Source organism: Prosopis cineraria, unplaced genomic scaffold, assembly GCF_029017545.1.
Source record: "Prosopis cineraria cultivar Desert tree isolate PC_DT_omini unplaced genomic scaffold, ASM2901754v1 PC6, whole genome shotgun sequence".
NCBI classification, from domain to species: Eukaryota; Viridiplantae; Streptophyta; class Magnoliopsida; order Fabales; family Fabaceae; genus Prosopis; species Prosopis cineraria.
The window spans coordinates 15,133,494-15,151,565 of record NW_026555337.1 but is presented as its reverse complement, the minus strand read 5'-3'; the positions used below and the strand labels follow the sequence as shown (position 1 = coordinate 15,151,565).

Here is an 18,072-nt window from a genome sequence, read left to right as displayed (position 1 = left end):
ACCACCAGTTCAGACCGAAACACCGGTCCAAGTTCAGGAAAATGCAAATACCACACTCAAACGAAATGATCATGCAATGCAACTTATGCTTACTTCATATCATATACAATCTCAATCATTATACTAATTGAGCTTCAAATGAGTTCAAACCTATAACCTCAAAGGTCTAAAAATCACGTTTAACATCAAGCCCTAACTTTCAAAACTATCAAAAGAGAAAGAGGAAAGGAAGATTAGTGCTTGAGAAACATACCTCAAGTGATTGGAAGCTCCAAAATACTCTCAAAGTTGCAAATCTCCAAGCCTTAGAAGAGCCCTTAGTATTCTTCTTCATTCTCTCTCTCAAACCTCTTTTCCTCCCTCTATTTTTCGAGCTGAATTAGGCTCTTATTTCTACCAAATTCTGTCCATGCATTGTGGCATTTGTCACATGCACCGTAACACATGGCACAGAGAAGGTCTTTTGTAGTTTATGGCCAAATGCGCCATGGTATGTGGTGTAGAGTCATTCTTCTTTTTTTCCTCCCTTTTTGATGTCTAAATGACCTAACTTCTCTTTGAATTCAAATCTAAGGCTAAAACCATAACCCAAGACATTCATTAGCCCTCTTTGATCACACACCATTTTAATTTACTTAATCATCCTCCTTTAGCCTAATTAATCAAGTTTAAGTTTTTAGGATGTTACATATTCAAGTCTTCAATTATAGCTCTTGAAATTTTTTCATATGGGAAAAATATTTATTGGACTTAATAAGTCAAAATTTTGTCCAGAACAATCTGTAAACAAAACTTCCCATTTTGCCCCTACATTTTTTTTAATAAAAGTGAAAGCAAAGGAAAAACAACAGAAAAGGCAAAGCAAAACTAGGGAGGTTTAAAGTTGTCCAAAATAAGGGACACATTAGGTGCTAAGAAATGATGACTAGGAGGCAGAGAGAGGGAGTGCTTAGCAAATGTGTCAACTTCCTGGTTATCTTGATGAGATGTAGCTTTTAAATTCACAACCCAACTACGGTGCAATAATTCCCTGATATCCAATTTTGCCCCTACATTTTCTAGATGAGGGTTTAACTCTTTTCTAACTTGCTCGCTTAGTTACTTTCTTGGCATACTAAGTCTATAGATTACTTATACATATTTTACTCCTTGGGATTTGTGGTAGGATTATCAAGACAGTCTTTACTCAATATTTAACTTGAATAAATTTTTAGTCATGTTTGGTTGGAGGGGGATGAAAGGAATGGAGGTGAGGAGAAGGGAGATCGATTGAGATAAATTTGACTTTAAACATGACAAATTTTGACAAATTTGATTTTAAAGATGAAAAGGTGGGGTTAACATTTTTTAATAGAAACAAAAATGAAAATAATCAATTAAAATTTTTTAACCTTGCTTATCATTTAAAAAAATCAAAATTTTTGATCACCAAGAAAAAAAAAATGAAACTTCCTAAAATATCTCATTCTTTTAAACCCTAATATCTTGTGCATCCCATGGTGTAAAATCTAGAAATTGGTTTCATGAACTCTGTACTAATCTAATTAGTTTGTGTACAAAAATATGATAAAATAATAAGGGCAAGACTTAGCTACTTAACGTTATATGGTTGATATACTTTTATCCAATCTAGTCAAAAACATGTAGATTTTGATGTGTTAATAATATTAGTAACAAAAATTTATTATGAAATAAATAATTTATAAAAGATTCATATATCATAGTTTGATTGGAAACAAACATTTTAAATATATAAGGTTAAGTATATAAGTTTTTTTCTAAATATAGATTTGTCAAAAGCTGTACCCATCATTGCAATTGCTTACTATGTAAACTACATGCACATGGGGTCCAATCCAATGTATATATATATTTATCCTAATTTCCAGTGTGTGCGTGCGTGCTATTCAAGAAAACGCGTTTGGATTACTCTGCTCCTAGCTATAAATTGTCGCTTCATTTTCAAGATTGTGATATCAGTTTTAAGTATGCTAATTAAACAAGTATATATACAACTATGTTGCATTCCCTCTAACTGCTTTAAAAAGCCACACGTATTGTTGTCTTTCTTGCAGTTTCTATTTGACTAATTCTCATCCATTCTTCACGCCTTAGCCGCCACGTATTGTTGATTTTCTTGTTGAGTTAATTTCCTCATCGCTGTTTTGACCGCTAATTAACTGTTGTCTATAATGATTGTATTAATCCCGATCCAAATATCAGACAAAAGGGCCATCGTGCCAATGTGTGTGTGTGTTTGAGAGATGGAAAACACAATTGATTTTTATAGTTTTATCATATTTTGTTAATGGTTCCTGTACCTTTTCTTTCATTGCTTTCGGTCTTTATTTTTCCTATCTGCAATGATAGTCTTTATATTTTTAAAATGCTCAAAGAGATGATGTAGTAGCACTAACAGTGTTAAATTGTCTGACATGTAATTAACATCATTTCACTGCGCATCAAATGGGAGTATAGGTTTTTTTTTTTTTTGTTAGCTTTTTTAGACTTCAAACTCAACTGTTCACCACTACTTTGGTTTCGTTCAAAACATTAAGATACTTTGTTTTTTTTTTCTGATTTTGAAACCATTGATTGTTATTTTTGGTCAATATTGATGTTGAAGTTTATTTTATCTTCATGTAGTTAGATAGTCTTCGGTTCTTCCAGTTGATATTTGTTATACTTTGTATTTTGTCATTGCCTTATCTCTGTTCTTACTTTAACATTCACAAGATTTAATATCATTGAAGTTACAGTAGGTCAGATAATTTAACACCGTTAGTGCTCTAGGTATATCAAAAATGGAATAATGTAACTTTTAATCCCTCACATTTGTCCCAATTATCGATTTAGTCCCTCAAATTTAATTTCCTTATTCTTTGAAAATGACATCATGCTATTAAATTTATTGACATGAATAACATAATATATATATATATATATATATTAATTAGAACCATGTAAATTAGTAAAAAGAAATATAATTATTTAGGTTAAAAAATAAACTCTAAAGTTTTCAATAATAAGAGAACAAAATATAGTGTAAGGGATTATATTGATAAAAAATTAGATTAATTTGAGGTTAATTTGTTCTCATTTAACTATATATACATGCCTAATCATCAATATACTTTATACATTAGATTATTTTGAATGTTAATTTGTTTTAAAAACTTAAAGGACTCATATGATAATTTACAAAAACATAAGGGATCAAATCGATAAAAATTAAACTTGAGGGATCAAATTGATAACTAAGACAAACTTGAAGAATTACAAGTTTCATTATCCCTTTAAAAATAGAGGCACAAATATTGCAGAAGAGAAAATTTATAGGGACCTAGAGCAACAAAAAAAGTATCTGCTAAAGACCAATAGTAAAACATGATAAAACTAGAGACAAATAATTGTGTTTTCCTGTATATTATTTTGAATAAATGAGCAAATTGGCCTCTAAATTTTAGGTCAAGAAGTGTCTAAGATCCTAAATTATTATTTTTGTGTAATATTTTCCTTCAACTTTTAAAAATAGTACAATCTAACCCTTGCCATTAACAAAAATTAACTTTAATTATTAGTTGATTAGAAAATGATAAAAAAGATCCAAAAATTACAGTAAATGAACAAAAAAAATTAAAGACAATGATACAAAAACTTATATTTTTAAGGTCCTTTTTTGTCATTTTATGATCAATGCTAATTTTGTCAAAATTAACTTTTTCTATCATCTTTTTTGGTCATTTTCTACCACTGTTTTTAAAAATTGAAGAGAAATATTTTACAAAAGATGAGTTTAGGATTTCAAATAATTCTGAACCTATAGTTTAGAGGCTAATTTTTTCATTTGCCCTGTTATTTATAGAAAACAGGCTAGAGATATTTAATAATGTTTTAGTTAATTTTGTACTCGAAATCGATCTCGTGTATTTGCATGAGTACATTTATCTCTCTCTCCGTGGTCATTGCTCGATTTATTTTATTTTGCCGACTCTTATCCATCTTCACACTCAATTTCCAACAAAGCCTCCAACCCAAGCTATGATTGTTTTGTGAAACACTATAAATATGCATGCAATACCTCTTCATTAGCATACCAAAACACAAGCACGAACGAAGGAACCACGCACGGCAAACACAAAATGGAATCAATCATTGTTAAGCTTTTCTTGTCCCTCACTTTATTTTCTTCATTTTTCTCAATATCGTCATCATCATCATCATCTTCTTCTTCTTCATCTATAGACTTTTGGTGCAACCAAACTCCTCATTCCGAGCCATGCAAATACCACATGAGCAACAGTAGTCACCACCGGTTTAGACCGAAACACCGGTCCGAGTTCAGGAAAATGCTGGTTCAATTAGCACTGGACCAAGCCCAAGTCATGCATGAGAGAGCACAAGAACATGGCCAAAATGTGTGACCAAGATGCAGAAATGTGTATTCACTGATTGTTTAAAGCTCTACGACAACACTATCTTCCATCTAAACCGAACCCTTCATGGCCTACACACAACTTCTTGCTCTCTCTCAGATGCTCAAACATGGCTCAGCACTGCCCTCACAAACATCGAAACCTGCCGGAGCAGCGCGTCCGCGTCGCAACTTGCAGAGTTCACAGCTCAAAATAACGTGAGCGACAATGTTAAGAAGATGATAGGCAACGTGTTAGCTGTTAATGGGATATTTCTGAAGAAAGAGAATTACGGAGAACAAGAGATGAACGACGAACATGGTTTTCCGAGTTGGTTTTCTCGGCATGACAGAAGGTTGTTGAACTTCAGGCATTCTTCAGTGAAGGCACATCTTGTGGTGGCTCAAGATGGTACTGGCCATTTTAAGACGGTGCAAGCCGCCATTGATGCAGCATCAAGAAGAACAGTGAAGACAAGGTTTGTGATACGTGTGAAGAGAGGCATTTATGAAGAGAATATTGAAGTTGATAAGGATAATGAAAATCTCATGATTGTTGGAGATGGATCGAGGGTTACCATTATAACTGGTAGTAGAAGCGCTAAAGATGGAATCACCCCTTCCACGTCTGCAACAGCAGGTTAGTTATTTAATTTATTTCAGATGTTTCTTTCAAATTTAAATTAAACCTTCTTGTTGAGTATTTAATTTATTTAATTACATGCCTTGCTAATTTGCATTTTAAAAAATTCAATTTTAAAGAATGAGTATAATAACGAACAAGTCATGCGATTTGCAATGTTTAAATAGTGCAATTTGTTGTAGATTTTACTATCCATACTAATACATTGACATGTTGATGACTTTGATTTATTTTCAATGACTAAGGGCACTTTTTCCATAAATTTATAAAATTATTATTACAATCAATTACCAAAATATTCCTTCCACTTCTTAATATAAGGTAGAAATTTAAAAGCTTTTTATCCTTAATATAAGGCAAAGTTAGAATAATTAATCATTTTTTTCAATTTTATCTTTGTTTATTATGATTTGAATTTCTAGACAATAATTTATTATAAATATTAAAGGAAAAAATATCAAACTGAAAAAGTTAAATATTTTTTAACAATTTTAATGAACTATTCTTGTTCTAATATTACCATTTCCTCCTTATTATATTCTATTTCACTCTATTCATGTTTCAAAAATAAAGTTATATTAAATTAAGAGTATTTAAGAAAATTTACATGTGTTTTCAAAAATTAAATTGTAAAGTATATTTAGTAAATCTTACGGACGTACATAATTTTCTCCAAAAAGAATCGTATAAACTGGGATTGAATAGAGTGTAAAAGCACCAACTCACTTAGCTTTTACATTATAAAATTTCAGGTATAGATGGAGCTTACTTCATTGCAAGAGACATCACTTTTAGAAACACAGCCGGTCCTGAAAAAGGCCAAGCTGTGGCGCTCCGATCAGCCTCCGATCTCTCGGTCTTCTACCGTTGCTCCATCGAAGGCTATCAAGACACACTAATGGCTCATGCACAGCGTCAATTCTACAGAGACTGTCGAATTTTCGGCACAGTGGATTTCATTTGGGGCAATGCCGCAGTTGTTCTACAAAATTGCAGAATTCTCGTAAGAAGGCCACTTCAAGGCCAAGCAAACATGATCACAGCTCAAGGACGAGGCGACCCGTTTCAAAACACTGGAATATCGATAATCAATTCTCAGATTCGAGCCGCGCCTGATCTCCGGCCGGTTTTGCACTCATTTCAAACCTATTTGGGTAGGCCATGGCAGCAATATGCAAGAGTGGTTGTCATGAATACGTACATTGAAAGCTTGGTGGACCCTAAGGGCTGGTCTTCATGGGGTGATGATGGTGATTTTGCTCAAGATACGTGTTATCTTGGGGAATATAAGAACTTTGGGGCCGGTTCATCAACAAAAGATCGGGTTCAATGGCCTGGGTTTCATGCCATAACCGGCTCAAATGAGGCACACCGCTTCACTGTTGCTGGACTCCTTCAAGGTGATAAATGGTTGACTCGCACTGGGTGCCTTTTCGTATTGGTGTTTAGTTTAATCTTTTGTCTTCCTTTAGGGAAATTATATGTATTGCTCATTATATATATTATATATATATTCTTTTGTCAGTTTCATTTGGGAAATCATTGGTATTGTAATTTACGTGAAGATCATATACAATGTTCTTTGAGGGAATATTGATGCTTAATAAACATGTACTAGATTTATTTTTTATGTTGCTGTCTTGTACTCCGTACGATCCCTCTTACAAGGCACCTCTAATGGAAAGCGATTAAGTCATTAACTTTACTTTGTATGAAAATAAATAAACTTTCAATTTTATTCATATTTAAATGAAAAATTTTTAAATTTGAATTACATTATCTCTCATAATTAATAATTTTAAATATGGGTAATATTAAAAAAGTATAACTATCTCATTAAAGTCCTCATTAACCACAGGCAAATATATAAATTCATGTAATATTTCTGATTTTCTTGTTGAATGCTCCCTCCATTTCTATTTGTAAGATAAACTATTACTTTTTACTTTTTTTATTTAAACAAAATCATTTATTTTAATAAGCATTTATTACAAATTTCTTAAATCACCCTTCATAACTTATATTAACAAGGAATAGTTAATGCATGTTCATGTTGATTAATATATGGTATTTTAGTTTAAATTTTTTATTTTTAAATATAATTATTGTAGTTAATCAACTTTCTTAAATTGTATGATATAATTTATATATATATATATATATATAGAGGAGGGAGTATATTTGTTTATTGGTCAGTCTTTCGCTGGCTAACTTCCTTTTACAAAATAATATGATGTGATGTGATTCAGATAATAGATAGACGTGCCACAAACTAATATTTTATACTCAATTTAAATTATATGGAGACATGTTAGCTTTTGTAATAAGTGATATTGAAAATTTTAAAATTTAAATGTCCTGGCTGTACGTGTGCCTCAATTCCAGTTTATCTGCAATCTTATCAGTGTGCAATTTATTTTATTTTATTTAGCCGACACATATCCTTCTTCACACTCTTCTATATTCAATAAAACACAAGGTTGTTAGAAAGAACCATACCAAAACAAAATGTCATCAACCATTATCAGAGTTAAATAGCTTTTTTTAAAAAAAATAGTTAACTCTAAATACAATCATTCAAATTTCAAATATCGTATCAGAGCCTTTAATGCAAATCATGGTATAAGAATCTGGAAGCTAAAAATTGCAGGCTTCTCATAGTATCTTTTATTAACTTTTTGAGATGATGTCAAATATTAACAAAGAAACTCCATAAAGAAATTATCTTGCCTTACAGTAATTTATCTCCAGCAATGTTTATGGGATAGTACATGTATTACTAAATCGCAATGGAACTGATTTGGTTAGGGCATTTTAGTCTTTTTACGTCAAACATGTTGACACTGGAGGACTTGTGATTGCATAAATCGGAAGGACTTTTGCGTAATAAATTTGCTGGTCACGTATTTATGAGCAATCTTTCCTTAATAAAATCAATTCCGAATTAACAAATTCAATCTAACAGTTCTCAAATTCAATGATTTTTACCAAGTGAAGATATTATGATGTTTCCAGAATACACACACACACACTCTCTCTCTCTCTCTCTTAACCTTTTTTTTATTTTGGTTATCCTATTTGTAAGTTATATTATAAAATTTTTATCAACAAATTTTTCTTTTTACCTGTTATTGAATTCTAATGAGAGAAAGTAGAGTTGGTTTCTCACAATATGGCGAATCAAATTTCAAATTCTCATTAAAAGAAGTGCTCATATTTAATTCCCGGCAGTGCCTTGAATGGGATTACCTCTAATAGAAAGATACATGCGCTCAAGCTAATTTGAAAGCGAGGGGATCAAACACTGAATCTGAAGTGGTAGTGTTGATGATAGAAGCCAAATACTAAATAATTACCATCCAAAAAATTTTGGTTGTCCAAATTTCAAAGTCGTATATTATTAAAGTTGCTTACTCTGCAAACTACATGCACATGGGGATGGCCTTAATTTTCGAGTTTGTGCTTCAAGAAAACGCGTCCATTGCATGAACCAAGTGGGATTCAATTACTCATCACCTAACTAGAAATTGTTGCTTCATTATAAATTAGCAGTGTAATGAACAAGTATTCAACTATTCTTTCTCAGAAACTAGGGTTTCTTAATTAATGTGAAATGTTTAGTGGACTCGGCCAAATATTCATACGCTTGTACGGTTGATTAATAAAACACTATATAGACTAATTATTTCCCTCTTGTCATGCCTGAGCCGCCACGTATATATGTCAACTCATAGATTCAATCAATATCTGCTGATTAATTGAATAATCACTCCTTTGATTTACAACTCTATCCTGATCAGAGCATAACCTGTGTGCATTCTTGCTTATGGCCTTCTCCATGAATCAGTATTTTTTTTCTTGGGTCTGAATTTTACGCTCTTTATTTTGGTCATAAATTAATATTCACTCTATATATATCAGACGTAAATCCCAGAAATATAATAAAATTTATAAATTATCGTGAAATATCTTACTTTTTATAATAAATAACAAGTTGGAAGCTAAGAATATAATTAGTAGAGAATTAATCCAAAATTTATATTCATATATAATATAGGACCTAATATTTATCAATTCGTGTGATATGTAAAATTAAATGTCTAAATCTTGACACGAATAGTTGAAGATTATTTTTCATAAAATATAAATTTTTTTCCGAATATTTATTTAAATTTCGGGGATGTTTCAACACAATTTTGGTTTTGGATTCGAAAATTTGATTCCTGATATTTCAAAAATTCCGAGCAGAAAAAATTTTCCTTACTTGTTTTGGGACTTTCTAAAAAATTTCTGGCATAAAATAAATTCAAAATATTTTTATTTACTATTATTTTTCAGTTAATTTTGTTCTCAAAATCACTATTGGGAACTCGCGTTCCTATATTATCATATGTATTGTTGTCGTCATTGTTGGCTTTATTTTATTTAGCCGACACATATCCTTCATCACACTCCTCCATATATTCAACCAAACCCCACTATATATATATATATATATATATATTCAGCAAATGAATGAAATGTGTAACACAATAAATTCCTAATTTCAAACACAAAGGCACGCACATACAAAAGAACCGCATCAACACAAAATGTCATCAACCATTGTTAAAATTTTCTTTCCACTTGCCTTATTTTCTTCACTTTTCTCAATATCTTCTTCTTCTTCATCTATAGACTTTTGGTGCAACCAAACTCCATATCCTGAGCCATGCAAATACCACATGATGAGCCACAGCCACCACAAATTTGAACCAAGACATCGATCCGAGTTTAGGAAAATGCTGGTTCAATCAGCCATGGAACAAGCTCAAGTCATGCGCGAGCGAGCACAAAATTATGGCCCAAATTTTGTAACCACAACACAGAGATTTGTGTTCAATGATTGTTTAAAGCTCAACGACAACACCATCTTCCATCTAAACCAAACCCTTCTAGCCCTGCACACTAGTAATTCTTGCTCATCCTTATTAGATGCACAAACATGGCTCAGTACTGCACTTACAAACATCGAAACCTGCCGGAGCAGCACGTTGCAGCTAAGAGTCAGAGAGTTCACAGCTCAAAACAATGTGAGTGACAATGTTAGGAGGATGATAAGCAATGTGTTAGCAGTTAATAATGGTGATATTGTGATGATGAAGCAACAGAATAATAACACAGAGAAGAAAACATGTGGGTTTCCAAGTTGGTTTTCTAGGTGTAACAGAAGGTTATTGATAAGCTTGAAGCCATCATCTTTGAAGGCTAATATTGTGGTGGCTCAAGATGGTACGGGCCATTTTAAGACAGTTCAAGCCGCCATTGATGAAGCATCAAGGAGAACAGTGAAGACGAGGTTTGTGATACGTGTGAAGAGAGGGATTTATGAAGAGAATATTGAAGTTGATAAGGATAATGAAAATCTCATGATTGTTGGAGATGGAATGAATGTTACCATTATAACTAATAATAGAAGCGTTAAAGATGGTATTACCCCTTCTATGTCTGCAACAGCAGGTTAGTCATCATTTACTTAATTGTTCTAGATTTTTCTTTGAAATTTAAGTTAAACTTTCTCGTTGAGTATTTATCTAACATGTCTTGCGAAGATATCATTAAAGAAGTTTTTGTCCCCCTTGAAAGATTCAATTTTAATGAATGAGCTTGAGGAATAGGTCAAACTACTATGAAATAATGAAACTTTTTCCAGTATCTCAAGTTTATTTCAATTATTAATTTAATCTTTTAAATTTAATTTTTAACAAATTAGTCCCTATGCTCTTTTAAATTATCATATGAGTTCTTTAAGTTTTGAAATATGAATTGACTCTAAAATTAATCTAATTTGTGAAGTATATTAAAGACTTGGCATATACATGTAGTTAAATAAAAGCAAATAAACTCTTATGCTGTGTTTTATTCTTACACTTTTTTTATTAATTTATATGATTGCATCTATATTTTATTATCTATGTCAATAGAATTTAACAATGTTACCTCATTTTTAATTAATAAGAATAACCAAACCAATGTAAACTTAAGGGACCAAATCAATGATGGAAATAAATTTGATGGACTAAAAGTTAAATTATATTTACTATTTATGAATTGTAAATGGTGCCACTTGTTATTGATGTTAGAGAAAATGATAATAAAATCCCTCTGAAATATATAAATAATAATTTAATCTTTCAAAATGCCATAATTCTCCTGAAGTCCTTAAAGACTTTTCTTTTATTAATAAATTTATATAAATTATCAAATTTTTTTGTTGGAAATAAATGATTCACAAGTTTTGTTTAAATATTCACAATTTTTCTTCCTATATTCGCAACAATTCAATAGCAAATTACAACTTTGCATGTTAAATTCCTTATTTCCTGTTGCATTATTATGAATATAAGAAGAAAATTTTGAATATTTAAATAAAATTTGTGAATTTATTTTCAACAAAGGTAATTTGATAATTTATACAAATTCATTAATGATAGAAAAGTCTCTAGAGACATCAAGAAAATTATGGCATTTTAAGAAACTAAATTGTCATCTATATATTTTAGAGGGATTTTATTATCATTTTTCCTTGGTGGTCTTAGTGTGTGTGTATTGATATATCGAGATATTGAAGAAGTTACACACATTCATACATATATACATATCTCTCTCTCTCTCTCTCTCTCTCTCTCTCTCTCTGTGTGTGTGTGTGTGTGTGTGTGTGTTGAGTAGCTTATTTTTTAACATGATTAAAATTTCAGGGATAGATGGTGCGCATTTCATTGCACAAGATGTGTGTGTTGAGTAGCTTATTTTTTCACATGATTAAAATTTCAGGAATAGATGGTGCGCATTTCATTGCACAAGATATTACTTTTAGAAACACTGCTGGTCCTGAGAAAGGCCAAGCCGTGGCACTCCGATCAGCCTCCGATCTCTCAGTCTTCTACAGGTGCTCCATCGAAGGCTATCAAGACACACTAATGGCTCATGCACAGCGCCAATTCTACAGAGACTGTCGAATTTTCGGCACTGTGGATTTCATTTGGGGCAATGCTGCAGCTGTTTTTCAAAACTGCATCATTCTCGTCAGAAGGCCACTTCAAGGGCAAGCAAACATGATTACGGCTCAAGGACGAGGCGACCCGTTTCAAAACACCGGAATATCAATCATCAATTCTCAGATTCGAGCCGCACCGGATCTCAGACCGGTTGTAGACTCGTATCAAACCTATTTGGGTAGGCCATGGCAGCAATATGCTAGAGTGGTGGTGATGAAAAGTTACATTGAAGGTTTGGTGAATCCATTGGGTTGGTCTCCGTGGGGAGATAGTGATTTTGGTCAAGACACGTGTTATTTTGGGGAATATATGAACAATGGGGCTGGTTCATCAACACAAAGTAGGGTTCAATGGCCTGGGTTTCATGTGATGACAAGCCAAAATGAGGCACAACAATTTACTGTTGCTGGACTTCTTGCTGGTAACATATGGTTGCCTCAAGCTGGTGTGCCTTTTGATATTGGTATTTAAATAACTTTGTTGTTTATTTATATGGAATTGATTTGTATTGTTATTTGTCTATAATCATGCATGTAAGAGATCAATTATTTGGTTCTTCATTGCACAATCCCTTTGTACCTTATTATATGTACAACCGTTCGCTATGTTCCTTTATAGAAGACCTTTTTTTCCCTAAGTGTTAATGTTTTTCCTAAATGTCATTTATTTAGAAATTTCCTAACTAATTAACAAATTAATGTTGAGTTAGATTGAAATTTTAAAAGCATTAACTAACTTTTACTGAATTACTTAATTTATGTAAAATTCTTAATTCTTAATAGATCCTTAGAATAGGGATAAGAGGAATTAGTAAATACATGCTGGATTCAATCATTAATGATTTATATATTGTCAAGTGCAGTTGGGGTAGCTAGCTCTCCCAAAAACGTTTTCTGCATTCACACAGACTCATTTAAAATCTTGTGCTCTTCCGGCCATAGGCATTTCCGAGGACTAATGCTGGTTGGTTTTGGTTCTTGTATCTTTTCTCCTTGTTCTCTTGAGAAATGAAATAAGAGTTTAGTTAATAATTGGATTAGATAATCGTGTGTGTGTGTGAAGAACATTCATATGAAATGTTGGATTTAACTCAAACATAGTTACGTTTAAAGCTACAACTGATGCAGATATAATAGAAGCTTAGACACATTTTCCATGATTGCAATATAAGTAGGGGATTTAAATTCAATGACTATACTTAATATAGGCACTAAATGCCTGCATTATCTAAATGGTCAAAATTCATATCAGTAGTTCTAAATTAATACTTTACTTAAGGTTAATGAATAAGTGGATTTATTTGAATCATTGATATAAATTTCAATTAATTGCTCAAATGATATGGACACTCAATGCCTAGAGTCATCGAATTCAAATCCTATAATTATGCCATTGTGCCTAAACCCTGTTTATTTTATATAGAAGCATTAATGGAAAGTTCCAATAATAGATATAGTGTCTGATCTATTCAATCATTTCTAAAATGTGTAATATGAAAATCATAATTGACTTAGGATAGGGAATACATTTTTCAATTTCAATTTATTAAAACAATGAAAGTAAGAAAATTGATATAAAAACAAATCCCTTGGATTATTAAGAAATTACCTCAAACAAATGGGTCAGCACGCGCAGTAGGGTTCATTTAAAAGTTCCACTATATTCTTATTACCCATTAATTATTTGGGATCAGATGATGGTGACGAGCAAATCAATATATAAAGGGCAATATTCTAGATGAAATAATCAATAATTCAATATAATATCAGATCTCTCTTGCAATGACTAAGCTACAAATATTCTAGGAAAAAATCTTGGCCATGGCTATGCATGATAAGGGCAATACGTCCAAATTACTCGATCCTCATGAACTTTCTACTAAACATATCAACGAATAAAATATGTAAAAATACATTCAGACGCACTCATTTTTGTGTTATTGATATCTTACATGGGTTATTAATAATTTTGCCCTTAAACTGTAGGTTCAATTGCAAATATAACTCTAAACTTGATTTTGATACAATATTCTCTTTTAACTTTTGAAAATATGCAATGATACCATTTATTATTAATAAAAGTTAACTTTGATTATTAATTGATCAGAAAATAATCTCAAAAATTACAAAAAAAAGACCAAACATAATTTCGTGATCCTTTTTTATAATTTTTTGGGTCTTTGTTTATAATTTTTGAGTCATTTTATGTAATTTTGTTAGTCATTTTTTAATCAACTAATAGTCAAAGTTAATTTTTATTAACTTTATAGGCTACATTACACTGTTTTACTCTAAAAATGAGTTTAAGGTCCCAAAATACTCTTGAATTTATAATTTATGTGCCAAATTGCCCTTTAACCTTATCTTACACACATGCAAAATGTCAAAGAGACCCTTATGGTTCTACCTTCAACTTAGATTATTCAGAGTCTAATATAGCTTCCAGATACCAAGTGCTTTGATCAAATTAAAAAAAAACTATTTAATAGAGGCCATCACAAACCTTCACATATTTGTCACCCACCCACCATATATATATATATATATATATGTATATATATATTTCATCTATTCAAAAATATAAGGCATTTTTTTAGTCTTTCAAAGTATAATCATTGCCTTTTTTGTCAAAAGCACCCCTATTGAATAAATCACTTTATATTTATTATAGGGTAAAATACCATATCGAATAAAGGTAAATGTCGAAAGATAGGGTTAATTTGAAAGCAAGTAACTACTTTATTAGAGGTGAGATTCAATTAAACATGTCTTACATTTTTTTAATAAAGGGAGTATATATTATGTGCATCTTGAATCTTGATTGAATAATATAGTTATGTTAATTTGTTGCTTCTTTTAAAAAAGTATGTTTTTATTACAAATCTTTTTGTCAAATCATACATAGGACTTACAGCTATTAATTTGAGTCAAACCCAACAAGCCATCGTGAAATATAAGTTCAAAAATGTTTAGGGTTAGATTTGGGAGTTTAGAATTTTTTTTTTACTTCAACCTTCAAAAAGCTTGAAGAAATCCAAGTTAAGCCTGAACTTAAATGGATTTAGCTGAATAGTTGAATTTTTTTTTATTAATAAATTAAATTAAATTAGATAAAAATTAAGATCTTATTTTTTTAAGATAAAAAATGAAATTGCCTAAGAAAGAAAAATATAAATAATAAAACAATATTAAATAATTTAGGTACTCAAGCCAACTTGAAAGTTTGAGGTGTTAGGGCCAAGTTTGGTTATATATAAACCTTTTTTGGTGCAGGAATTTTAAATCTGATCTAAATAAGATGGTCCACCTGAATTATTGACTCTAATAAAACTTAATTAAGAAGTTTCTTTTGCCATTACGAGGTACAGATTTTTTTCAACCTTCCCCAAGAAATAAAAAACTACGAAACCAATAACATTAGGAGATATCACAAAAATAACATTAAAAAATGCATACAGCTGACCTCTGCATGCACATGGGGGATGAACCTAATTTCTCTTACTCGCTTCAACAAAACGCAAAATCGGATTTGGTTTCTTTCATTATGCAAACGGATTACACGCCCATTGTATTTTAAGATGAGAATTAAAAAGATCATCCTTCATCTGATGAAGTCCAAGCTAATTGGATGGTTCAGGTTCAATTTAATTTTATTAATTCTTTTATTTAATACTTTTTATTTTAATACATGCAGTAGTATGTAACGTAAACATATTTTTTACGGTTTAAAGAAGGTAAAATGACATAAAAATCCCCCTGAAATATACAAAGGATAATGAGGTCCTATAAAATGTTATAAGTATTCTTAAGTCCCTGAGAACCTTTTTGATATAAATGATTTTTGGTAAAAAGACTACAAAAAGTCCTTGGAATGTCATAATTGCTTGTTCTATTCTTATCACTTCTAAAAGAAAAGTAATTATTACTTAAACTAAATAAATCATTGAATTTACTTTTTTTGGGAGGCAAGAGTTGTTAATGTTTTTTATTTTAAACTGGGGTATTTTAGTAATTCCATCAAAAATTATCAATATAAGAAAGATCCCCATGGAATTGAGAAGAACTATAGTATTTCATAGGACCACATTTTCATTTGCATATTTCATGGGATTTTTCTATCATTTTCTCTTTTGAGGAATATATCATGGTGAATATAAGGAGTTATTTCCCTCTTTTTATCACAATCTTGGTATATAATATGTTACGTTTAGTTTAATTATTTACTCTGTTGTAAATAATTATTTCGTTTGATACTTTTTAGTGTGTCTTTAGTTGTTTATTTTGTTTACGTACGTTGCCATGGCAAGTTGATATAGTAGGATATTCTCATAAAAATTTAGAACTAATAGGGACTTGCCACGGCTGTTACCACAGCAATTTTCTTTGTTAAAACGCATAGCATTGTTTTTTAGCCAAATAAAAGAGTGAAAGTTAGGGTTACTCAACGACTACCAGCTGTCAACCTGTCTGGTAGAGAGATACGTTCTTTTAAATGGGGAAACTGCTGAAACATAAATTAATTAAGGGTTTGAGGGAAATTTGCCCTCAAACAACCTATTTGGGGGGAAATAGATAATATATTAAACTCTTTATTATAATAATGTTATCTCTAAAGCAAGGAGCAATCTTCAGTGCTCATCAGGCAGCCTAATAAGATCTGGACCATCCAGATCAAATTTAAAGTTTTAAATTTGTATTTTTATTTCATATTTACTAAAATAAAAAATTTATAAAAATTATGAAAAATTTACAAAAATTGTTTATCAGGAACTGATAGTCTAGATTTAATTTAAATTATCCAATTTTAATATTAAAATTTTTTATAATTTTAGAAATTGACTATCTGGATTTACTTTTGATAGTCTAGATTTAAAATTGAACCAATATTTTTTTATAAAAAAGTACCAGCTAAGATATTATATTTATTTTAAATATTTTATTTATTAAAATAAAAAAATTAATTTTAAATCTAGACTTTCTAGAACATCTGAATAGTTAATTTATAAAAATTATAAAAATATTAAAATTAAATTGAACTATCATATTAAATCTGCAATATTGTCTCGATGGATGATACACTATATGTTAAAAGAATTTTCAAATTACCAACAAACGTTGGCTAAGATGGAAAGGAATCTATTAGAATTCCCTTAAATATCAACTCTTGGGTTTGATCTCTAGGGGATAGGAATGGAAAAAATGCTTTTAAGAGAGCTTCCCTTGTCTATGGTCCGACCTGGCTCAAATTTGGATTAGTAAAGGTTGTCGGCTTCAAACACCAAATGGTGAAAAAAAATTAAATTTCTTTAATAAATGTAAAGAAAATTTAAAAATATAGACCATCCAGATCTCATCAACATGATGAGTACTGAAAGATGGACCAACGGTGGATCTAACTAGTGGGAACCAAAAGTTGGTACAGGTGGCAGGAATGGAAATGACTCCCCCTCCCCCACCCCTCTATCTCTATCTCCCTCAAAACAAACTCAGAATTTCATTCTCGTCGTCTCTCATCAGCATACACCATTTCTTTGCCTTCCCTAGCTAGTTCCTAAATCTTTAATGAAGTAGTTTCTTGCAACCATCAACGATTCAAGGGAATGGCAGAATTGAAATAGTGTTCAACGATTCGGGACAACCTGGTACTTGAAAATTACAACATTCAACGAAGAAGGAAGGGCTCGAGGCAGGGAAATAATGGCTTTAGATTCAACCGACAACTTGTAACCTTTAGAGCAAGAGTAGATTACAGCACGAATCATGAGAAAGAATGGCAAGCATGAACGAGAATTGAGAGCCATTCATGGATTTAGATTTTCGGAGACTTGTTACCACACACCACGATTTACAAATTCAGGGCACAAGAATGGTGTTGCAGAGAAGGGCGTTGCAGCCCATCAATCATAGGGTGAAATGTGAAGGAGTGATTCATAAATGAGAAATTACCATTTAGCCCTTGTATTGTCTCTGAACTCCTAC

General features: G+C 31.2%; 1 protein-coding gene and 1 pseudogene across 1 annotated transcript; both read left to right on the top strand.

The window, feature by feature from the left end:
* The first annotated feature begins 4,120 nt into the window (after positions 1 to 4,120).
* On the top strand, positions 4,121 to 6,654 carry LOC129313935 (pectinesterase-like; annotated as a pseudogene).
* A 2,962-nt stretch (positions 6,655 to 9,616) lies between these two features.
* LOC129312331 (pectinesterase-like) lies at positions 9,617 to 12,706 on the top strand. Its single transcript, XM_054954881.1, has 2 exons — positions 9,617 to 10,556; positions 11,871 to 12,706. Exons 1-2 carry the CDS (start codon positions 9,650 to 9,652, stop codon positions 12,563 to 12,565), a joined length of 1,602 nt encoding a protein of 533 aa, XP_054810856.1. The 5' UTR covers positions 9,617 to 9,649; the 3' UTR covers positions 12,566 to 12,706.
* The last annotated feature ends 5,366 nt before the right edge of the window (positions 12,707 to 18,072 follow it).

Coding starts and splice junctions, on each gene's coding strand:
- LOC129312331 (XM_054954881.1), top strand. CDS start 9,650: ATGTCATCAACCATTGTTAAAATTTTCTTTCCACTTGCCTTATTTTCT. Junction 10,557..11,870: donor TTCTATGTCTGCAACAGCAG/GTTAGTCATCAT, acceptor TTAAAATTTCAG/GAATAGATGGTGCGCATTTC.